We start from the raw sequence: 26,095 nt of genomic DNA, 5'->3' as shown, positions 1-26,095 counted from the left end.
ATACTTTTAACTGATACTCTATACCAGAAAGTAAGATGGCACTCTCCACTACTGTAGCCCATGTGAGGTGCAAAAATCACAGTGGAAAAAGAATAAACAAGAATGACATCCAGAAGTTCTCTCTCACTTTGCAGAAGAGAGATCTTCTACTTCACCCATTTCTGAGATTTTTATATCACATTACTAAGCTAAATCTCTATGGATTTATCACATTAACGTTTAATCTTTTTTCATGCTCTTCTCTGAACATTGTCTATTTATCAACAGTTGCACAGAGCCTGTATCCAGATTTGATCATAGAATTCTAGATGCACTTATAACACTAGAACATCTCTTTCCTAATTTCATATTCTTGTTTCTATATCCATGGCTGACATAAGGTATTTTGCACAGAGTGGAAACTTGATATCTTCTGATATATTCTGTTACATGATTTTATACTTTATTTAAGAGGATATTGGCCAAAAAGGTCATTTGTTTCAAAAATGTTAAGCACAAACTGAAAATGTGCTGTTAAGAGTGTCACTCTTGTTTCCTTTTTTGCCATCTTGATCCTAAATATCTTATAAATAATTATATAATAACTACATTTATAATAGAACATATAAATATTTATAACACTGAAATAATTTAAATGTTCCTGCCTGGTTGTTGTCACTACAAAGAATATTTTAATTCTGTAATTTGTTACCAGAAAGTAAACAAACTGTCTCTTGCTTTATCTCCAAAGAAAAGTGACTTTGAAAGGCTCTTTTTTCTAATTCACTATAAGCAGACAGCACTCAGGTAGAATAGAGTTAATTCAAGAAAACACTATATCCACAGAGATAAGTAACTTTTTCCCACAGCTTTGAGTCATGTAATATTATATAGGTTCTGCACCTAATAAATAAACTGAACATTTACAAATATCATATTTGCCCTTTAAAGATTCAAGGTCCATATATGATGAAACTGATTTGTAATACCTGGACTTTAGAAACTGTTCTCCACCTGTTAATTCATTACAGTTTTTCTGTTACACATCCTCTGAAACCTCAACTGAACAATGATTATTTATTTCAGTTCTCATTTATCTGAATGGAGTATCTTCACAGAATCATACAATGGTTTGTGTTGGAAGGGACCTTAAAGACCACTTTGTTCCAGCCTCCCCTGCCATGGGCAGGGACACCTTCCAGTAGACCAGGTTGCTCAAAGCCCCGTCCAACCTGGCCTTGAACACTGCCAGGGAGGGGCAGCCACAGCTTCTCTGAGCAACTTGTTTCAGTTGTCTAACTGCCTTCACAGTGAAGAATTACTTCCTTTAATCTAAATCTACCCTCTCTTAGTTTAAAACTGTTACCCCTAGTCCTATCCCTACAATCCCTGATAAAAAGTCCCTCCCCATCTTTCCTGTAGCCCCCTTTAAGGTCTCCCCAGAGCCTTCTCTTCTCCAGGCTAAACAATCCCTACTCTCTCAGACTGTCCTCACAGGGGAGGTTCTCCAGCTCCCCAGTCATCTTCATGGCCTACTGTGGACTTGCTCGAGCATGTCCATGTCCTCCTGTTGGGAGTCCCTGAGCTGGACACAGGACTCCAGGTGGGGTCTCACAAGAGGAGAACAGAGGGGCAGAATCACTTCCCTTGACCTGCTGGCCACACTTCTCTTGATGCAGCCCAGGATACAGTTGGGCTTTCTGGGCTACAAGTGCACATTGCTGGCTCATAGTCAGTTTTCCATCCACTAATACCCCCAAGTGCTTCTCTGCAGGGCTGCTCCCAATCCACTCACCACCCAGCCTGTATTTGTGCTTGGGATTGCCCTGACCCATGTGCAGGACCTTGCACTTGGCCTTGTTGAACTTCATGAGGTTCACACGGTCCCACCTCTCCAGCCTGTCCAGGTCCCTCTGGATGGCACATCCCTTCCCTCCACTGTGTCAACCACTCCACACAGCTTGGTGCTGTCAGCAAACTTGCTGAGGGTGCACTCAATCCCACTGCCCATGGCACCAACAAAGATGTTAAACAATGCTGGTCCCAGTACCGACCCCTGAGGAACGCCACTCGTCACTGCTCTCCACCTGGACATTGAGCCATAGACCACAAGTCTCTGAGTGTGACCATCCAGCCAATTCCTTATTTGCCAATTGGTCAATCCATCAAATCCATGTCTCTCCAAGTTAGAGATAAGGATGTTGTAGGGAACAGTGTGAGAAGTTTTGCACAAGTCCAAGTAGATGATTTCAATTGCCCTTTCCTTATCAACCAACACTGTAACCCTGTTGTAGAAGGCCACCAAATTTGTCAGGCATGATTTGCCCTTAGTGAAGCCATGTGGGCTGTCACCAATAACATCCTTGTTTTCCATGTGCCCTAGCATAATTTCCAGGAAGATCTCATCCATGATCTTGCCAGACGGAGGTGAGACCTACTGGCCTGTAGTTCCCTGGGTCTTCCTTTTTTCTCATTTTAAAAATTGGGGTTATGTTTCCCTTTTTCCAGTCAGCAGGAACTTCACTGGACTGCCATGATTTCTCAAATATGATGGATAGTGGCTTAGCCACCTCACTCAACAGCTCCCTTAGGACATGTGAATGCATCTCATCAGGTCCCATGGACTTGTGTACCTTCAGGTTCCTTAGATGGTCTCAAAGCTGATCTTCTCCTGCAGTGGGTGGATCTTCATTCTTCCAGTCCCTGTCTTTGCCTTCTGTGACTTGGGCAGTGTGGCTGAAGCCCTGGCCAGTGAAGACTGAGACAAAAAAGTCATTAAAGACCTCATCCTTCTCCATATCCTGGGTAGCCAGGTGTCCCATTTCCTTCTGGAGAGGGCCCATATCTTCCCTAGTCTTCTTTTTATCATCAACATACCTATAGAAGCTTTTCTTGTTGTCCTCGATGTTTCTGGCCAAATTTAATTCTATCAGGGCTTTGGCTTTCCTAACCTGATCCCTGGTTGCTCAGACAGTTTCTTTGTTTTTTGCCCAGGCTCTCTGTCCTTGCTTCCACCCTAAGGGCCCCCATGAAGGCCAGGGCTTGTAAATGTGAGGCTGCTCCTATCTGTCTACAGAAGGCCTCATCCACTTGGTCTCCCTGGTCCAGTGGCCCCCACTATAATGTCTCCTATCCCTGCCTTCCCTTTAATCCTGACACATAAACTCTGTCAGACCCTCATCCATCCCCAGGCAAGAGCTCCATACACTCCAGCTGGTCACTGACATAGAGGATGACACCTTCTCCCAAAGAGCCTGGTACATTTCATTACAACACTCCAGTCATAGGAGTCATCCCACCATGTGTCTGTGATGCTAATAACATCACAGCCCTGCAGGCATGTGAACATCTTAATTTCCTCTTGTTTATTCTCTATGCTATGTCTATTTGCATAGAGACATTTAAGTTGGGCCCCTGATGAAGCTGACTTACTGGCTGGAATTCCTTTGTGCTTCTCTTCAGGTGGTGATCTTTTTGCCTCTCGTTGAAAAATTAACAGTGGGGCCATTGGGGACACATCAATTCTTGGCATATGAAATACAATTTATTAAGGCATTGAAAAGCCCTACAGAAAAAAAAAAACATATTATAAATTACATTATTGTGACATCTAAGGACAGACAATTCTGCTTCTGAAAGGTGATCAGTAACAAACAGCAATAGCTCTTAGCCATTTTGTAGGCAAGCATTACTTGAGAAAATTGTCGATCTGCACTTCATCAAACTGCACAGACTGGCCATGAGTGTTCTCTTCTTTAATGGTACTGCTCCAAGTCACCTGCCAAACACCCTGGTATAGAGTGACCAATACCACAGTGCTATTCAAGCAAGAGGGAGCTATCTTTCTCTGTAGCCTCTAATCTGATAGGAGTGTTTACTGCAGAAACAATTTACTATTTCACAGACCTTGTCATTTTTTAAGCCTTTGCCTTTGAATATCTTCACAAGCCACAGAAGACACCAACAACTTTTAGCTACAAAGTAAGACAGGGAATAGGATGTGAAAAGGTATAGGTACTTAAATGACATGGCACCAGCACCTTTGTGTATACAATAGAGCATATTTGCTGCTCTGCACCACCTGCAGCACTCTCCAAATAAATGAGTGCTGTTGCTACTGTCACAAACTGCACAGTGCTGTCAACACTGAGACCAAGTGGTGGGTTGACCTTGGGTGGATGCTGGGTGCCCAAAGCCGCTCTATCCTCCTCAGCTGGACAGGGGACAGAAAATGAAATAAAAGGCTCATAGGTTGAGATAAGGACAGGGAGAGATCACTCACCAGTTACTGTCATGGGCAAAACAGACTCAACACAGGGAAATTAATTTATTGCCAATCAGAACCAGAGTAGAATAATGAGAAATAAAATCAAATCTTAAAACACCTTCCTCCCCACCTCTCCCCTCTTCCCAGGCTTCAGTCTGCTCCCAATTTCTCTACCTCCTCCCCACAAATGGCTCAGGGTGATGGGGAATGGTGGTTGCAGTCAGTTCATCACACATCTCTGCTGCTCCTTCCACCCCAGGGGGAAGACTCCTCCCACTCTTCCCCTGCTCCAGCATGAGGTCTTTCCCATGGGAGACAGTCATCCACAAACTTCTCCAACATGAGTCCTTCTCACAAGTTGTAGTTCTTCATGAACCGATTCAGTGTTGGTCTCTCCCACGGGGTGCAATCCTTCAGGAACAGACTGTTCCAGCATGGGTCCCCCGCAGGTCCCAAGCCCTGCCAGCAAACCTGCCCCAGCGTGGGCTCCTCTCTCCATGGGTCCACAGGTCCTGCCAGGAGCCTGCTCCAGCGTGGGCTTCCCACGGGGTCCCAGCCCCCTTTGGGCTCACCCCCCTGCTCCAGCGTGGGGCCCTCCCCGGGCTGCAGGTGGAGATCTGCTCCTCTGTTACCCTCCATGGGTGCAGGGCACAGCTGCCTCACCAGGGTCTTCGTCATGGGCTGCAGGGGAGTCTCTGCTCCAGCACCCAGAGCACCTCCTCCCCTTCCTTCTTCACCGACCTTGGTGTCTGCAGGGCTGCTGCTCTCACATATTCTCACTCCTCTCTTGGCTACTGTTGTCCAAGGATTTTTTTTTTCCCCCTTTTTAAATATGTTATTCCAGAGGCATTACTACCATCGCTGATGGGCTCAGCCTTGGCCAGCAGTGGGTCCATCCTGGAGCCGGCTGGCATCAGCTCTATCAGACACAGGGGAAGCTTCTAGCAGCTTCTCACAGAAGCCACCCCTGTAGCCCCCCGGCTGCCAAAAGCTTGACCCTTAAATCCAATACAAACTCTTTCACCTAGTCCACAATATTTTCAGCTTTTCTATCTGAATCTCCTTCTCCATTATATTCTCCAGTATGCCACCAGCTAAAAAAAGTTCTCTGTCAAGTATCTGAGCAGCTACAAGGAATTCACTTTTCACATGTTATCATTTTCCATGTGTTTATAGGTTGATAAATTCCAGTGCTACTGCAATGGGTCCCTCATGCTAGAAAATTAACAGCATCCGGATTTCATTTCACTGACAATGTTGGAGTGGCACTAACACTTCTCCTTTAAGTTCACTAACAATTCTCTTTTAAAACAGAGATTTGTAAAAGCTCAAGTCTGAAGTGTAACTGGGGGCTGGTTACTAGTGCTGTTCCTCAGGGGCTGATACTGGGGACAACGTTGTCTAACATGTTAATAACCTGGCAAAGGGGAAATACCCTTAGCAAACTAGTAAATGACAACAAATGGGGAAGTATGCAATATGCTCAAGGGTACAACACTCATTTAGAAGGAACCTGAAAGGCTGGAGAATGAGACTGACAGAAACCTTGTGAAATATAACCTTGTTCTGCAACTGTGACAGAATAACCCTGTGTATCAGTCCATACTGATGCCAAAATATAGAAAACAGCTTTGCAGAAGAGGAGCTTCTGAGCATGAGTCAGCAGTATGTAGCAGTGCAGAAAAGGAGTCCAACTGACTGGGCTGTATTAATAAGGAAGTAGACTTCATGACAGGCCATACAGGGATTATTCCTCTGTATTCAGCACTTTTAAGAACACACCAGAGTACTGTTTCTCCTTCTGGGTTCCCCAGTATAATGCAGTGAGGAACAGAATGAAGTCCAGCAGAGGGCTGCAAAGATGGTGTAAGAGAACTTGGCTTGTTCAGCCCAAAAAACAGAAGATGAAGGGTGGGGAAAGGTCATAATTAATGGCCATAGAAAAGAATAAACTGGACTTTTCTTGACAATCTTTCTATTGGCCTTTCATCTTTTCCCAGTATAAAAGGCAGCAATGGAAATGCTGACCAAACACTATGAAAAAAGACTCCTCCGTATGCAGGGATATGCATTGGAATTGTTTTCCCCAGAGAGTCTGTGAAATCTCCATTCTTGGAGATATTCAAAACTCAACTGGACAAGGCTCTGCACAGTGTAATCTAACTAACCTGGCCTCACTCTCCACAAGGTGTTGGACCAGATGACATCTAGATATCTCATTGGCTCTTAATTATTCTATCATTCTTGGTCAAAAGACTACAATCTACAAATAGTAAAGAACTAAATAAACATTATGAAGAACTAAACTAACATTATGTATTTTTTACCCTTCATATAAGTACCATACTTTGCAGTGAGAACAATGAAACCATCCAAAAAGTGAAATAATGCAAATATTCATGACATAATCTATCCCTTAGAAGACTGATTAGGAAAACAGACAATATACTGTTTCAGAAAGTCTATGTCCCCAGAAAGATATTGAAACAAGTTGCTGTATGCAACCAATACATAAGTAAATTTTGCTGCTAAATTGCACAGGAAATTTGCACTGCAGACTCAGGAAATTACCTTTCTGTGTAAGATTTACTGTCATCTTATTAGAAATCATGCCCCATTGGAGGAAATTTACTGTCAAAGACAGATGGAGTGATTTGAGCTGCTTCCAGATCCTTCAATGTGGTAATGAATAAATCTTTTTTAAAAAAGGAAACACTTAAAAATTGCATGACACAACAGCTACTGAAAAAGAATAATGTCCCACCACCCAAATCAATGAAAATGGATTCTTATAAGCAGAAGAGAAGTATCCTTTGGCACCTGTATACACACCTGCTTTATCAGTCATCAGAAACCTACAGATTATTAGACGAGGTGAATGATGATTAAAATATTTAAAAGATTGTTTGAAGAGGTCTTAAACATCACTGTGTTACTGAATATAAAGAACTGCTCTAAAAATCAAACTGTTGTCAGCCAGGTTATTTGACAACAGAGAAAAAGCACTGTTGTCATGGGAAAAGTAGAGGAAAATACACAAAAGACAGTATCAGGAGAAAGCTCATTTTATAAAACAATGTTCTTATCTTTAGAGATTAGGGATTTATAGTTTTACAGATTCTCAGGTTATTCAAGTACCTAGTTGGTTTTCCTACTTCAAGATATATACTGTCTTTACTGATTATCTCTGGTAACATCTGCCAAAGTCTGTATACAATGAGCTCCAAAAAAAAGTTCACAATAATCCAAAAACAATTCTGAAGTTTGGAAGAGAAAAGCCTAACTTTTACAATTGAAAACATATCTGAATGTTTATGGTAATGTACAAATTTTATTTATTTAAAAAAAAAAACCCAAACCATAGACTATTATTGCCTTTACCTTCCAGAGGTCAGCTGTTCCTTCAACAAGTTTGGCATTCGTTTTACAGTATTTCAGAGCCAGATGCAAACATTCAGTTCCGTAATCCAGATCATAGTCTGTACACTGTAGAAATTAAAAAAGAATATATATTCTTAATTAGTATTAAAGAAATAATACTTTTAAATATTAACAGATTTTCTTTCATTAATTACACCTTATATCTTAATGGTTCTGTCCAGATTAATACATGCTGTATTAGGTAGATAGGTTCAGAATGAGAAATAAAACCCTTCCAAGAATCTTATGACAAATTATATCTATCCAGCAAAGTGTTGCAGAAGTAAATAAACACTTTATAAGCACAAACAAATTCAGTTAGGTGCTGCAAGTATCTTGCTACACCTTTACGTTGTTAACTAAAACCAATGAGAAGTTACATGTCTAAAAACAATTTTTGATGGAGTTAAGGCCTCACCAAAAGAAAACACCAACCTAGTGACAAACTTTTAGAATATGGGAATGGGTTCATAAATTGTTAAAGCATAACTCTTCAAATGCCTTGTCTGTTTTGGTTTTGCAGCATCAAAAAAAGGATGGTAGTAACTGAGAACCTCTGTATTCCTTACATGTTTCCCTCTAAAATATTCTCCAGCTATATGCACACAAAATAGCAAAGTTTCATGCTGCTTCATAAGCTTTCCAGATTTAAAAAATAAAAATAAAACAATAAAACAAGTTTGTCCACTTTTTTAGTCATCTGTAAGAGCCATTCTTCTCTCAACACATCCTTCCCAAGCAGTTTGCCTTCCTATAGTTAGTGATTACAAGAATCCTATCAATGGAAAAATGAGTTTCTCAAACCAAAACATAGGGAGGTACAAAAGCAAGAATTGGGAGCTTATCAGACAGGACTACCTCAAGATGAGTTGGGGTGATTAACATAACATTCTAGTCTATTTTCATATTGCTAAATTACTAGTCAATCCAGAAACATGAATTACATGTACCAAGGAAGGATAATTTAAGATAGAGTCTTTCATTAAAAAGGGATGTATTTGATAAGACCACAGGCTGGCTAGCCCAGTATCCAGTCTCTAGTAGAGGTTGACAGTGGATAGTCAAGGACAAGTAAGTAAGAACAAGGCAATCATATCTTCTTATTTTCCCAGAATACTCCCTTGGCCTCATATAAAACTACTATCCTGGCTTAGAAAACCCCTAAATTAAGATGTCCCTGAGGGACACACTGAACCAGAAGCAACTACCTTAACAGTTCTCAGTGAATTACAGGAATCCTGAATTCACCCGATTACTTTTTGAATAGCAGCATCACAGAGCATCTAATTCATCACTCTTTTGACCACATATGTTCTGACATAAAAGGGAGTGCAAAACCACCTTCTCAGCCCTTCAAAATGCTCTACCACATCTCTTCTCACATTTTTCCACAGATAAAGAGATCAACATCTATGCAGTCATATCATGTGTGGAAGCTACTTCAATACTTTGATCAACCCTTTTGCTTTCCTTTACATTTATCTACACTTACCTATCAATTTTACCATAACATCCTTCTACAAACCTTCTTAGTTAGCCCTCAAAAAAAAAAGGTATCCCTACTTCCTGTTCCAAATTATTTATGAACAAAAGAACTGCACAGGTCCCAGCACAGATCTTCACAAAACTCCACTGGTGATTTACTGCTATGAAAACTGGCCATACACTTGACCTTGTTTCTTATCTTCTAACAAATAATGTACTCTGGTAAATCCTTACTCTTAGCCCAGATCTCTTTGGTTTCCTTAAAGAGAGTGCAGTAAAAGCCTCAATGAAACATCTTATTATGCAAGTAGGCTGTTACCAAACAACATGCTGGTTAACTCCTTAAAGAACGGCAATTAGCTCTGCAATGCATAAGCTTTTCTTTACAAAAGCTGAAATAACCCTTTCACTGCATCAGATTTAACCATGTTTATGAATTCATGTTTTGAATAAAACGTGACAGTCCAGATGCTGCACTCACTAATTTACAGTATTCTCCAGGATTCAAGAATTCAAAACTGTCAAGAATGCAAAAATCTAAGTGGGTTAAAGAAGATCCCAGTGAGAGTGCTGCAATACAATTTGCCTTTTTTAATATAATTTCCTCAAGAAGTTTAATAAAAAAGATGAAGAAAAATTTTAGTTTCTATTCTTATTTTATAATGCAGCAGGGAAATTCAAGGAATTCATCAGCATTATACATATGAATTATATTACTAATACACAAAGACATCTTAGAAAAATCACAGGTATCACTTTTATATTACTTAAATTAGTAATTTTTTCATATATTTTATCATGACTGCAATCAAAAAGATCCTTTTACACAGCCCACTTAAAAAGTGTTATACTCTTCTTACAGAAGTTTTTAACTGCTTTAAGTAACAAAAGACACAAGAAGACAGAGTAACTTCAAAAGAAAGACTTCTTTCAGAATATTAAAGAAAACAGGTTTCAAAAATATACTTCTGAATATTTTTAAACTAAGCAGAAATGATTTATAGTCTTTAAATAGTCAAGATACAAAAAAGGTCAACAGAAAATAGAAGGGAATAGGGAACTCTAGCTCTAAAATATGTAAAATGGAGTGATGTCTTGAGTAAAGACATCCAGAGATAAATTGTCAATGAAACCAGAAATGGCCTAGTAACTTTCAATTTCAAATATTTATTACCAAAACATTTCCTTTCTTTGTTTTGTTTTTAAGGAAAATTTTCTAGTAGAATGCAAACTATTTTCTACCAATGTGGATAACATACAGATTTAAAAAAAAAAAAAAAAATTCTATTTTGCCTCAGAACAGAAATTTTCAGAAAAATTTGACTGTGAAAGAATTTACTTTGAATTAAAATTAAGTTACATTTTTTAATATATGTGTAATGTACAATACTAGGACAAGACTAAGCAATTCCAACTTTTTAGCAAGGTATTAATTACAGATAATTAGTAGGAAGTGGAGAAATTCCATAAATGGGCTAAAGCATCTTGACGGTATTGTTGGCTTCAAGGGATGAAATATGACACAAAGCAAAGTAATAATTAAAAACATATTTCACTAACACTTGTACATGATGACATTTACCACTCTAATTATCTGTAATTGTTTAAACCTAGACATATTGTCACAGTGTACTCTTCTGCAAGTCTGATACAATGATGTCAGAGGAGAACAATGAAGTGGAACTATCAGCTCAAGACCAGCTTAGTTTATATATTACCCATGTGCTAAACAGTTCCCTGAGTGAAATTTTAAATCCATATTTAAAGTGTAGAATTTGAAAGCTTCTATATTGCCCTAAGAAATTCAGTTAACAAATCAAGTATTATGGGGACTACCTGTAATAAAAATAGTAGAATATCTATAATGAAAATTCTTACTGACCCAGGCATGCAAATATTCTCATCCCAAGTCTTCTGTATGCATTTTATTGTACACCTAGATGCAATCTACATTACAACCACCTGTTTAAAACTCTATTTCTAGAGTCTCTTTTTGACTGAAAGGCTTTTTAACATAAAATTTGACAGAGCTGAATTAACTAAACTTGACATGCACACATAGCTTCGTGAAACAACAGACACAGTTTAAGTTTCAGACCACAGATGTGAAATGGTGAAAACAACTGGAAATATCCACAGAAGAAAGAAATTACCTCTTCAAATGACACCGGAGGAAATATGTTATCAAAAAATGCTTCTGAACTGTAATAGGTAACATTGGGGACTGATTTTTTTTTTTGTGGGTGGCTTGTTTGTTTTCCAAGAGTGGGTGTTTGAGTAAAGTGCTATGGGTGGAGTGAGATCCAGATTTTAACATTACACAAATTCTTCTTCCCCCATCCCCTAGATTAGTTTGAAAATATTTTGATAAATAATATTCCTTCCTAAAATGAAACTTATACTGTTGTTGCTTAGCTGTAAACATGGAATAAGGGGTTAGAGAAAAGAACAGCTACACAGCCTGTATCTCCCTGGTATTTATTAATAGTCTATAAGCTAACTTGTTTCAAATAAATTACTTTGAACAAGTAAAATTATAAAGAAGTAGTTATTTAACATTAACAACTGCTTTTACTGTTAACATGCACTATTTTTCTGTATCTTTATACTGATAAAAGATTTTGAATGATACATGGGAACTGGTAACCATACAGCAGAACATATACAGATGCAAAAAAAAATTTTCATTATGGCACTGTCATTTTCTTATTCATCTTTCCTTAGTTTTATAATAAGGAAACAAAATCAGTATTCTGAATTAACTGAAAGAAAATCTTCAGATTTGCTCCTTTACCACAGGTACCTGCCTGAATAGAGGCAGACTTACACTTTTGTAACCACTGGCTGTGTGATCTTTAGTACTTTTTCCATTGTTGGCAGCAACTATCTCCATTTTACTCTCCCATGTAAATCCATTCTATAACAGTATCAGAACATTTGCAATGAAAATGCATAACTCATTAACAATAGAACACTTTACGATTTTTCCAGATCCTTGCAAATCAAGTTTCCACTGCTGAAGTGCCAGAGTACATCATGAACATTCATCATCAGGAACATTTTACTAAGTTAAAAAAGCAGCAGACACAACCTCTTGCTGAACCTGAATTAGCCTATTTTTATCGTTATTTAATAAAGATTTTTTTTGTCATGTTCATTACCATAGAAACCAAAAAATGCTGAATCCAACGGTGGATTTGCAGCAAGCACTCACCCTACAGCAATACGCCACAGCTAAACGAAAAATAACAGACAGCAAACAGGAGGAAACACATGAACAAAGAAAACAGTGTGATTAATGTGAGTTCAAATAAGCTCATCTCTGAAACAATTTCTACTGCAGTTAATTAGTAAAATTGCTGTGACATACATTCAGATAGAGCAGTGCTTCACAGTGAAAACAAAGATACAGCAATTTAACAGAATTAAGCAAGCCTGGTTTTCTACAGATCTGTATCTATATCCCAATGCCTTTCAATGCAGTAACCGCAAATGTCCTCTCCATATATGCCATGCTTTCCCTGCACTCTACCATCAGATCCTCTGAGTATTTCCTGACTGCCCATTAAAACATTTCAGTACTCAAGTTGCTTATAAGTTCACTAAATACCCATTAAGGAGCTTGTGTATTGGATGGTTCCAAGATCTCAGGTATTAAAAGATGTATGACCAAGTAAAACAGAAGATAACAGCTGAATTCACATTTCAACCACAGAGCTGAAAGCCTAACAACCTGAAGGCATTCATTTGGGTTTCCCTACTTCTCACACTTGCTAATTTTTCAAAAACTATATAGGCACTTAACATCATTGAAATCTCTATGTCTCCATTAATTTTGATTGAAGCAATTATCTTAAAGGTCTTTTCCAACCTAAATGATTCTATGATTCCATGAAATTGAACACAATGTGCAATTAAAGGTTTAAAATATTGAGACAAGTGTTAAAAATAGTAAGAATTTCAAGTATCTTTTTAATAGTAAAAGTTACAAATGAAAGAATAATTTTGCTTCTTCCCTTTCTGGAATAAATGTCCTGGGTTAATGACTGCAGTTCACACTGCCATCACCAGCAAAGATGTTCTATACTCCTGTCTTAGGCAGGCATATGAGCTCCCAAATCAGGTCAGCTATGCACTTCTTCCTGTTAAGACTTCTCTGAAAGCAGTTTATAATCTCTCTATATGTTGAGGCTGACAGAGTTCACTGTACACACCTTGCTGCTAGGCAGTAGAAGTCCTACAGGCAAGAATGCAGAGCACAAACACACAGTGTGAGCAACACGAAATTTGCTTTCCCTATCACTGTTTAAAGTTTTAGCTAGTAGCCAGGGTTGGGGATGACTCTGCTTTTTTTTTTTTTTTTCTTCTTTAAACACAAATTTACTTGAAAAGCTCACCGTCACAAAATGTAAAAGCAGAAACTCAGTGGAATTCAGAAACGCATATAGATGCAGAGAACACACATTTATATCAAAGTTTGCACTTCTGAGCATAAATTAAACCAAATCATTGTGTAAGATCTAGGAACAAAAGTTTGACACGGAAATTTCTATTTTGGACAGGTTCCTTCAATTTTCTTCTAAGCAACAAGTCACATGTGATTCTCTAACCAAAAGACAGGATTTAGGACTAATGAGCTAGATTGTAAAACCTTTGTCTTCAGTGTTTTACTGTATCAAAACTTCTAAGAAAATATGTCATTTACTTTGATTTAGATTCATCAAGGAATCACTACAACAAAAGCACTGAAATAAGGTAATGAGACAATTAGAAAATATATCTATTTTATTGGCTGTCATTTTCTAGCTCTGACCTCAAAATGAAAAAGAAGCTGATGTATAATCACAGGACTAGGTCCTAGCCCCAGAATCCTTAATTGTGACTGGATAAAAGAAACAGATACATCAAGCTTTAAAATTCTTCTGAAAAAGTGTAAGAGCTATCTTTTCTCTTCTTAAATCCATGCCTTTAAATACCTGCAGATATCCTACAGGATTATTATGACAGTGTTTGTATCATTGCCTCAAGTTGCACCAGAGGAGGTTTAGATTGGATATTTGGAAAAATTTCTTCACTGAAAGGGTTATCAAGCACCAGAACAGGCTGCCCACAGAAGTGGTTGAGTCACCATCCCTGAAGGTATTTAAAAGACATGTAGAGGTGGTGCTTAGGAACATGATTTAGAGGTGGACTTGGCAGTGGTAGGTTAATGGTTGGACTCTGTGATCTTTAAGGTCTTTTCCAACCTAAATGTTTCTATGATAAAAGACTACTCTTCAAGTCTTATTCTGGCTGCTACTGCTTCTGTCTCTGCAAAAGGAGAGGTCCATTCAAACCAATCATCCTGTAAAAGAAGTATACATGCTTAACTTTACATCAAAATCATAAAAACATTATCATTTTAAAAACCCTAGTTCTGCTTGAAAATTACATGGAGAGCCCTAATCCCTACATACCCAGAGTAATTCATAATTTAGTCCTTCCAGAGAAGGAGGTCTGCTATGTTCTCCTAGACAAATCATAATCAACCTGTAGAGAGAGGGGAAAAAGTGCAGCTTTGATAGTAAGGAATAAAAATGTAATCAAGAATAACTGGAAGTGCTTTGCCAAGGAAAGAAGGGTATTGGTAGGTACAAACAAGAAATGTCAAGGGTTGTGTCTCCATTACTAATTTAGTGTGCACGATAGGTTCTTTTTGGTGCAAGTCCTTCCCACATCCCTACTCAGAATCATACAAAATGCATGCTGAAGAGCTCAAAGTCACTACCCTTCTGGTGGAATCAACGTGGAAGTCATATGCAAGGGCACCAGCTAAAGAACATCATTTGCAGTGTGGACACAAGATGTCCCAGCAGACAGGACTCGGAATACATTGTGTGCCTGTGACTGGCAACTAGGATGAATATCACTGCTGGTAAAGTCTCAGTTTACACATACAATCCTGAAACAATAACAGATCACCAAAAAAATCAAACCTCAGTCCTGCCTTCAGTCTTCCTGTCTGGTGCCACACAAGCAGATATATTCCTAACGTTACTCCAACAAAGTCCACACAAACTAGCATAGTGAGAATACAAACTAGGTGACAACAAACAATGGTACTGATATGAAAATGAAATACCCAATGCAACTAAGAGCTAGTTATTAATCAAATTGACTTCATAAAACAGGTGCTGAGTAACTATGACACGGTATTGATTTTTCTGATTATCAGAAAAGGACACAAGGGTCATTTCGAGCATGCAGCTGACCATGGAATTTCAGACCTTGTATACAATTTCAGCTTTTTAAAAAGTCATATTTTAATTACAACATCAAGAAGAAAATTTTAATATTCTATCTTACAACAGTAGTAGCCAAAAGACTGTGTTAGGACTCCTCGTTTACACTTTAGAAAATTAATCTTATAAACTGGAAAAATACTTGGAAAAGAGTTATATGGACAAAAGAAAAAAATCTTGTCCCAACATAGAAAACTGCAGATTATTTAGGTTATTCTAAGAAAATGTGAAGAAGTCCACATTCTCCCAATAAAGAGATTCCTAAATATATCAAGTTCTAAAATAAAGCAACCAACAGACAATTTAATCAGGCTTCAAAACAGAGGTAAAGAATATTCAGGCCAAGTTAAAAATCCCTGGTTTATTTTAAATTTTTTTTCAACAGATAAGATTGTTCACTCTTGGAACAATTTACCTAAGAATCATTTTTTAAAATATGCAGGATCATAAATGGTCCTTTTCCTTGCCTTCAGACACACTGAACTGTCAATAGCTAAGAGATTAAAAACTCTAGAATCACTACCTTGTTTTCTTTGCTCTCTCAAAACAAGCAGCAGATGACAGTTTAGATGGGTGGTCTCCCATATGCTGGATACAGTGGTTCTTGCTCAGTATTCAGCATTTTTTGAGTCTGTGCCAAATGGGTGATTCTTGTGGATACAATACATTTATCAGGGTAAATCCAGTAACACAACAATACACTCATAATCTAGTCTAATTTTCCATTTGAATAACTGCAGTGTGTCTCCCTAACATACACCCTCCAAATCATATCTGAAGACAAAACGCCTTTCCACTGCTGCAAAGATGCCAGATTTCACCCAGGGTGTGGCAGCTTTGCACCACTGCACCAAACAGTTCCAAGAGCTAATATGTGAATTCGCTAAGTGCTTTGACATCCTACAGGATGAGGAGGACCATAAAATGGAAGTAATTATCCCATTAGCAAAAGAAAAAAAACTTTATTTTTTTGTTATGCAAGGCATCAGAATTTCTCCAAACATTCTTGTGGCAGAAATTAATTAGGCCAAGGTGGGGATTCACACAATATCCTGGCAATACCATTGCGCCAAAGAACTAATCAAGCACAGAGCTATCTAAACTAGCATAGTTTTCTCAATAGACCACCAATCTAGCTTCAGGTTTTGAATAAATTAAACCATTATTGACAAAATCTATTTAGTATATTTATCCTGAAAAGAACTGGGTAGGTTTTAAGGATAGGAAAAGGGAAAAAAATATTTATTCCTCTTAATCTCAGAACAAAGCTGCTAGGGTAAAAAGATGTCAGATGAACTAACTGTAAAATCTCTCTGGAAAACATCTCAGAACTACATCCTGAAGACCATACAAATTAGGTGAGGTTGACAACCCTGTATTTAAGCAACAGTCTGTGTGCATCAGCCTCAAAATGAATGGAGAAAGGCAGATCAAAATCCTCTGCAAAACTGCATTATTTGAAAATTGCAATTTTGCATCAAAACCAACAAATTACAATTTTTCAGCAGGAATGAAATGATTCTACTGAAGTCCCAAAGAAATAATTTTTTTTAATAGAACTAAAACCAGAGATAAAATCCAAGCCAAAACGGCCCACAGCAATGAAAGGGTGCTGTTCATAACATATAAACTTCTCATGTAAGGAGATACCAGGTTTTCTTTCAACATTTAGGAGCTACACAGACTTCATTGTCAATCAGATCTAAAATCCTAATGACCCATGGATAAATCAGCAGAAAGTCTTCATTTTTTAGGTTATTTCACATGCTTAGACTACACATGGAAAAAGTACCAGATATTCCCCATTTTGATGCTAGTATACAGCTAATTAAAATATGTATTATTATACCATCAAAAGAACTCGAGTAGGAATTTCAACAAGCTGAAATAATTTGTGTTACTTTACTATTCAGCCAAGAAGGCCGACTTGGACCAACCAAGTAGGCAGTTACATTAAAACTGTAATTACCTATTATATTTCATAGGCAGATTGAAGTATGCTGTCTTTGGGACTCCATACAAAGAAGAGCATTGGCTTGCAGTACTGTCCTCATACAAATCATACAAGTAGTAGATTACTATTATTTTAGCTAGCTCTTGTCTAATTCTCAAAACACTTCTTGATTCAGTATTTCAGAATATAGTTAATGAGAAAGAAAAGAAAGAAAACCTATAGACACAAACTGTAATGTAGAACTAGAAAAAACACAAGGATGTTACATGGCACACATTTAGACGACCTGAATGTATAACTACAAAATGCAGAAGCAAAGTGGGTGACCAAAGCTGCAGATGGTGGAAAAGGAAGCAGTTCTCTATACATGCACAGAGTATACAGAAACCACAAAATACATCTTTAGAAGAATGAGGTAAACTGATCATTCTTACACATCATACACTTCATAAAAGATGTCTGACTTTTTTAAAAAGGTGAAGGCCAAGAAACAACTCATTGCAGCTTATGATAAAATCTGTATCTCTTACCTACTTTTTGTCATATGTTAAAAACAATGGTGATCTCTTTTTCCATGTTTTTATACTACAAAAACAAACAGCTCCAAACCATATCACCAATTCATGACTGAATAGCATCAGGCAATTTTTTTTTTTTTTTTTTTCTCCAAGTGAATGTTTACAGGAGGCAAATATTAAGCTGTTCCGCCTTGCCACAACTTAGAAAAAAAAAAAAAAAAAAAAAAAAAAAAGGTTGAGGTACCTTGAAGACTTAGGTATCTTTAGTCTTAGGAGGGATGCAAGAACTGGGGGTTTTTTTCAGGATTCCAGCGTTAGACTTAAATGCCCAAATTCTGCCTCATTTACATCTTGACCCTTCAGTGCTTTTTCTGAATCTGACCCCTGCTCCCAAAGTCACCAAGGTTTTACTCAACAATTTGTCTGCTACTGTTCATTTAATCGCCTGTTGCTCCTGGCAATGTTAATTTGACAGACATTGATTTCTTTAACAAAGAACGAACCCACAGGAAAATCCCCAAATCGGTCTAGACATTTTGCCTCGAAGGACTTGCCTGACCTATGCCAAAATATTACTAAGCTGCTACAGCTGACTCCACTTCCCGCTACAGAGGATACTAAAATGCTTCACACATGTTTGAAGAAGAATCCCAGTAATGTTGTGCCCTTTCAAAAAGCACTTTAGAAGTTTACCAAATCCACATGGAATACACTCCCTATAATTTACATACAGAAAAGACAATACTTTGAGCAAATACATCTACAATGGGCCTAACAATAGCCAACTTCCTTTCTTACTCTGGCAAAATCTTCCCTGAACATTCTGAGGCATTTGTCAGACAGGAACAGTTTTGGGATTTCCTTTTCTTCTACTGAGGACCAGGTTGGACAGTTTGCAGAATATCTCTTCTCTCCATCTCAACACCATCTGGGGACATCTTGTAGTGATTTTTTGGAAGAGTGGAAGAACATCTGCCTCCCAGAATTTAGCATCAAAGTATTTGCATGATTCGCCCTGACACACTATTATTTTGTATCTTGTCAATACTATGCTTAGAAATAGCAGTGTTCTCCTATGCAGGGAGATGCCGTAATGTCTTATAAGTAAATGTGACTGCTTAATTATCCAAAGAGTGGGTAACGTTGGCTATGAACAGAAGTATTAATTCAGTGTAGTCCCAAAAAGTACTAATCTCTACGTAGTTTCTACTCAGATTAGACGGAATCCATAAAAAACAGTCTGTTCCATGTGGATATCTGTAAGGAGATTAGACATGCATCAGAAACACATCTCTAAACATGTTGAAGCTCATCCTCCTTCAATGAATATTCCTGCTTCCTGTTCCTTTTTTATTTTTTATTTCAGCATCATTGTTCTGATTAGCTAAATATAAACTTCCGCAATCTACAAAAGGTCTACTATCAACAGATGATTAAACTAACTACATATGCAATACAAGAAATCCTCCAAATGGTGTAGCTTTCGTGGTAATTTCAGAGGCACAGAAGAACTTGAGGTAAGTGTAAAAATGTAAAGTGCAAAACAACATATAAAAGATTACCAGAAAAAAACATTGTGAAAATTATTTTTTAAAATTGTTATAAACCTTAACTCTATCTTTAAAAAGTGATTAGACTTTGCCATGCCATTCACATATGAAGGATTCCTGCAGAATAGCCTTTTAACGTGTCCCACCCTTTATTCAGCTGTGTGTAGCTCTTCCCTCTTACAAGGTCCTGGGCTTCACCAGACTGGTCACATTAGTGAGCAATTCTATTGTATTTCTGCTGGCAACTCTCTAAGCATGACTTTGCCTTCTCTAGGCTTTTTGTTTACATCTCTTGACATAGAAACTAGTCAGGATCTTCTACACACCACGCTTCTGCTTCTATTTTCAATTGTTCCTCTGCCAGATGAAGAAACACAAAGCTTTTTAATTGTTCCTGCTACCTTCCTTACTTTGGCAGATACTTTTCAAATACACAATGCTTTGCTAAATTTGGGTATTTCAGCCTTTGTATATTGTGGCTGTGTTACTTTGCACACTGTAACGTGACATGACACAACAAGATGCTTTGTGTTAAAGACACAAGACCTCTGAGATCTCTGTGCATTTCACAATATGTCAGAAACAGAATTATTACAGAAATCAGTCTCAGCTTACTCTGATTAAAGGAAAAAGGTAGTCTACCTGTCTTCCTGATACTCTAATTCCTTAAAAGATACTGCTCCAGGGGAACACTTGACTTCTAATAAGTAAAGTCTTCCCCCACCACCACCCTCCTCCTCCCAGGCTTACAGGATCATACTTTGCATTTTCTCCTTTTTAATTTAAAAAGCTGAACAGAAACATGAAACTACCTTAATCAAAAATGAACAAGTCTGGTCTAAGGAAGTCATCCTTTATTTGCTATGTTCGGAAAGGGTGGATTTTCAATTAATACTTAAATTTTTCTGATTTCCCTTAGGCCTGATAAGAACAGAAAAGAAACATGCATTTCCAAAGATCAGGAATTTAATTCTTTTAACCTTAAAAAAAAAAAAAAATCCAACTAGCTGTTTCTGTCTCAGGTAGGTTAGAATTGAAAGGAATCATGGGTTCTGCAATTTTACAACTTTTCCACAGGTTTTACTAGTTATTAGACATTTGCATTTTTTATTTTAAAAAGTTTTTGTCCATTTACTAATATTTGCTGAAGGTTAGGGGCACGGTTCATTACACGGTGCAGGAAAGAAAAACTCACAAAGTAGGACATACCAGAACTAAGAGCACTGAAGCAACACTACATTTATCCCCTTAATATGTCTTTTACCCAGCATCCCAAGGAAAACCCCTGGCTAAGGTAAAGCCTCCTGCCTGCTAGATACCACACACACAAATCTAGTTCTTTCTCTCCTTGCAGCTGTTTCCATCTGTCACTTGTCCACCTTTGTGTCAAACATTCATCATACAAATAAAAGCTACAACTATTATAAATTTTATAAATTTATAACTTTTATAAATTTAACAAATTGAAGGGCATGAAAGCAGTGTTGTACTTCATAAGAGTATGAGGTGAGGAGGCACATATATGATGAGTGACACGATAACACAGGCATATGTAAGGAGGCCTGTACAATTCCTTCTTTTCTCATCTCAGGACCATCCCAACACCAAATTCCAAAATCCTACTACAAAGTGGAGGCATCAGAATACTTCACTGAAATAGGAGTAAACGGCTGTTTTCCTATAACCAACTGAACACAGAGAGTTGCAACAGAGGGCAAAACCCCATTATGCCTATTCAAGTATTATAGTTATGTGCTCTACCTAATAACACATAACTCATAGTAGTAAGGCTTTTTAAGAACAAGACATCATTTTAGCTCTACTGGCTGTTGCGTACTCTGAACAGTTGCTTAATTTCAATATTGACCTTAAATCTTTTTAGTCTGCTTATGTGACATCCAATACAGTGGCCAAAACGTATCCCAAGTTAAAAGTAAAATGTATAATAATGTAATAGAAACTTCATAAAAAATGTTAAAATCAGTAGCACTATTCTGGAGTGGAAGGAGCAGCTACTTTCTGAACAGTCATCTTCTGATCCTGCTAAGGTGGAGCAATTATCATTTCAGGTAGAAGAATACTGAAAAGTTTTCCCTTCTCTGTTGCATCTCCACTTACCTGCTGCATCACAAAAAGGCAGAAACGAAGGACTTCTGATTCTTTTTTCACCAAGAAACAATAGTTCTCAAATTGTTTGCATTCCCCCGATAAAAAAGTAAAGATACGGGATATCTGAAGGACTATAACATATATTAAACTCTATTTAATATCTTTGTTGGCACCATGGGCAGTGGGATTGAGTATACCCTCAGCAAGTTTGCTGACAACACCAAGCTGTGTGGTGCGGTCAACACGCTGGAGGGAAGGGATGTGCCATCCAGAGGGACCTGGACAGGCTGGAGAGGTGGGACAGTGTGAACCTCATGAAGTTCAACAAGGCCAAGTGCAAGGTCCTGCACATGGGTCGGGGCAATCCCAAGCACAAATACAGGCTGGGCGATGAGTGCCATTGGGAGCAGTCATGCGGAGAGGACTTGGGAGTATTAGTGGATGGAAAACTGACTATGAGCCAGCAATGTGCACTCACAGCCCAGAAAGCCCAACTGTATCCTGGGCTGCATCAAGAGAAGTGTGGCCAGCAGGTCAAGGGAGGTGACCCTCCCCCTCTACTCCATTCTCATGAGACCTCACCTGGGGCACTAGAAGGGCACGGATACCTGTGTTACAGCCTGGACTGGGAGCACAGGGAGTTGTAAATGTTCTGTGATCCCCTCAGATTAAATTAAGGTGAAGCAACACAAAACGACCAGTTAAAATGTTTCACTTGTGGTAGAAACAAACTAAACTTGGAAAAGGATAATAAGCAATGTGGTCTCTTATAAGCATATAAGAAAGGAAAGAAAGGAGAAAAAGAGAGTTGAAGAAATCCAGGTCACCACCCAAGAATCCAGCATTGTCTCAGATCTGCTATCTTGGGTGGTGGGTAGACACACAGCAAAGTTTTCTGTCATCTTTTGAGTTCATCTTATCAGCTGATTAGCATACAAGACGAGAAGACACAGGTATTCCATGAACTCACTTCCATAAGTAAGCACTGAGGAGGAGTGGGGCACACCAACCCCCTCGTCCAATTGAGTCAGTGGTCATGCTTGCCCAGCCCACCTTTATGTCTTTCCTCAGTTCCCACAGACTTTTTGCTAACTTCACACTTCTTGATCATCCAGCTTCTGAGGCAGAAATGCTCACCTCTTATCAGGCCTTATCACCTCTTCAGTAGTAAAACCTGCATGGTGTCAGGCTTACACAAGGGAGCCTGTGATTAGCGGTCCTTGTGCTTGATGAGAGACATTTGATTTCTCAGTCCACATTTCCCCACTTTGACCTTTATCTAAGGAGTTTGTCAATACCACCATAAGGAACGGGGACATGCATCCTTTGATACACTAATCACAAAGATCACAGCTTGTCCTTGAGGTTTTCTGTGTTGATGAATGTTTGAGGCATTTACTTCCTTCAGTTCCTTACAACCTGTCCAAGCAAGTCCAGAGGAGGCCACGGAGATGATGAGGGGGCTGGAGCACCTCCCCTGTGAGGACAGGCTGAGAGAGTTGGGGTTGTTCAGCCTGGAGAAGAGAAGGCTCCAGGGAGACCCGATAACGGCCTTTCAGTACTTAAAGGGGGCTACAGGAAAGATGGGGATGCATCAGGGAGTGTAGGAATAGGATGAGGGGTAACAATTTTAAACTGAAAGAGGGCAGATTTAGATTAGATATAAGGAAGAAATTCTTCACTGTGAGGGTGGTGAAATGGTGGAACAAGTTGCCCAGAGAACCTGTGGCTGCCCCTCCCTGGCAGTGTTCAAGGCCAGGTTGGACGGGGCTTTGAGCAACCTGGGCTAGTGGAAGGTGTCCCTGCCCATGGCAGGGGGTTGGAACTAAGTGGTCTTTAAGGTCCCTTTCAACACAAATCATTCTATGATTCTAAGATGTACAGACATATAAAAAAAGCTGCTTCCACCATCAATTGATACTAAGATTGACACTAAAAGGAAAAATCTGAGATTATTTTTAAGGAAATATTTTTATAAATCTATACCACTATTTCAGTATAGTTTAAAAAAACTGTACAACATTAACCATCAGAAGGCCTAGCAGTATGGAATACCTCACCAACATTTTTTGGACTGCTTTTCCCATTTCAGATTTATTTACTTCTCTGGGGATTAAAAACAAAACAAACCAACCAATCCACCCTACTTTGCAAGCAGAAGTCCTTGGCTACCTTATAATAACAGAATAGAAAGATGAAATAATTTTTCCACCAGGATCAAGAAACACTGGGAATTGTGAGAGGAGGGCCATCCCGAAGAACAGAAGATTTCAAGTTAATACACCTATCAAAAGGAGATATGACTAGTGGTTACAAGAAACACTTTTGAAAACAATATAATGCATACCTTCTCGCAGAACCTAATTCTCTCACACAACATGAGCAAAAATTAGAAACAAAAATTGGAAATTATTGTATAGCATACTTCAGAGGTAATGGATGGAATACTTAACCCTGTTTCTGGGTAACTGACCAAACAGACTTTAATTTGAAGTCACTTCCAGTCCAACATTTTTTCTTTTTCTGACAGAGTGGTTGTAATAAGGAAAACCAAAGCTAGAAAAATCACACTTAAAGAAGTACTAGGTTTTAAACTTTGAAAAGCTCTATTTAAAAGTGGCTTAAATATCAGATATGAAATTGATGAATATTTGTTTTAATGAGCTCTCAAAGTCATTACAAAGACAATGAGTGCATGCAATTTTTGAGAAACAAAATGTAAAAAGTTTCAACAGCACTACTGTCAAGCTGAGAAGTTAATAGTTATTATGTCAGAAATGTTGACATCGTCAAAGTAAAATCAGAAAGCAACATATATCTGAACAAAGAATATCTGTTTGGAATATGCATGTTCCAAGCAACAGAGAAGAGGTAATAGTGAAAACTAAATTGAGATCCAGCACACAAAAATGACATGCATCACAATGAACTGCATGCACACAACCTGGCAGAAATGTCCTCAAAATCTGTGGTGGATTTTTGCCACCAAATGTAAAAGGAATTCACTGTAGTATACATATATTTTAAGATAATATTGTAAACCAATTTTTAGCATTTGTTGTATCTACTTCAATTAATTTTTTGTACAAGGCACATATTTTTCACCAAACCATTGCTTGATTAAAAAATGATAGTAACAAATGGAAAAAGTTCTCTAAGGAAATTATTTTTAATTTGATAAATATCACAGAAAAGTAATCTTACATATTTTAATAGTGTTAACAGCTTATTCCTTTCTAAATAAATCCAAAACAGCAATAAGAGGAGAAGTAGGACTAGTCTGCTCTTCCCAGACTGACACCAGACAAGAAGAGTAAGAAAGACTCTAGATGGCAAACCTGTAAGGATCAGAGAACTGACTAACTGAATGTAGCAAACTTGGTGGTCAAGATATTCAGAGATCTTACATTCATGAAAAGGAATCTATCTGGAAGTAAATTCTCTAAATCTACCTACTCACATCAGATGATGTATTTAAATAGAAGCAGAGTTTAGGAGCAATATTCCACATTACCCACAATGTAACTGAAAAGTCTTATTTGCAGCAACAATGGACAGTTTCTAAGGAGTGCATGCTTGACTGTTGTTCTTCCCCACACTGTTGTTGCATAAAGGTCTCAACTATAAAATACACAGGAGTGGGATCATGATCCCATGCCAAGTCAGCCAAAATCAATTCCATTACCAGCTTTGTGAATGACTTGTTCATCTCTACAATACTTACCTACTTCACCAGGTTGTTGTAGGAACTAATGATGGGCATGTTACTATTTAGGAGGCATCATAAGCTTCATCCATTCCTATAAAAATCTGTTCTACAGTAGCTTGACTAAGTTTCTCAGGACAACGATTATCTATCCTTTTTTATTTGTTTGTACAGTTCCCAGAACAATAGGGTCTTAATCCTTGACTTGGACAGCTAGGCACCATTGAAACATAAATAATCAGCAAACAATATGAGTTGAGAGGTTTAGCAGAGTGTTATCCTTCCCAGAGCTCCAAGGCATAGAACATTTAAATGACCAGAATTTAGCCAATGCAAAGGGAACTGGGGACAAGGAACCATAGACTTGGTTGCTTGCTAACAACTTTGGTGGCTTGTTCTTGAAAGAGCAGGCATACAAAAAAGACTGATGGAATGCATATGTGAGAAGAGAACACTATTCAGAGGAGCACAGGGACTGCAAATATAGTTGCCTTCTGAGCAAGACATTTAGGGCAAAAGCTTTTTATGTATTTGCCAGCTCTACTGTATCTGCAAACTAAGAGCAAACACAGTAGGAAAAAATAGGGTTTGGTTTTGTTGGGGGGTTTTGGGTGGTTTGTTTTTTTTTTTTAAGAAACAACACATAAACATGCAATTGGCCAAAAGAGATACACATCAAGAAAGAAACAGTTGTATAACCAACAGTAGCTGTTGTCTCTTGAGACGTGTTCTATGCACATATATGCTGCCTTTATCATGTGTATGCCCACTACATTCAAGTTAGAGTCTCACTTAGAACTATCAGCTGTGTGTTATATTCACCAAG

General features: G+C 38.2%; 1 protein-coding gene across 3 annotated transcripts in view; it reads right to left on the bottom strand.

Annotated features, from left to right (window-relative positions):
- ISPD (isoprenoid synthase domain containing) overlaps positions 1 to 26,095 on the bottom strand; it is a 129,104-nt gene that overhangs the window by 84,535 nt on the left and 18,474 nt on the right. For all 3 annotated transcript variants that reach the window (XR_003397750.1, XM_026842322.1, XM_026842321.1), the window contains exon 3: positions 7,628 to 7,732. Coding sequence is in view for 2 of the 3 variants with exons in the window: in XM_026842322.1 (XP_026698123.1) it covers positions 7,628 to 7,732 (105 nt within the window). In the remaining variant the exon portion in view is untranslated. The remainder of the gene's footprint in view (positions 1 to 7,627; positions 7,733 to 26,095) is intronic.

The sequence above is a fragment of the Athene cunicularia genome (assembly GCF_003259725.1).
Source record: "Athene cunicularia isolate RWA chromosome 2 unlocalized genomic scaffold, athCun1 chr2_part1, whole genome shotgun sequence".
NCBI lineage: Eukaryota > Metazoa > Chordata > Aves > Strigiformes > Strigidae > Athene > Athene cunicularia.
The sequence above is the reverse complement of the archived record's forward strand: the minus strand, read 5'-3'. Positions and strand labels throughout refer to the sequence as shown.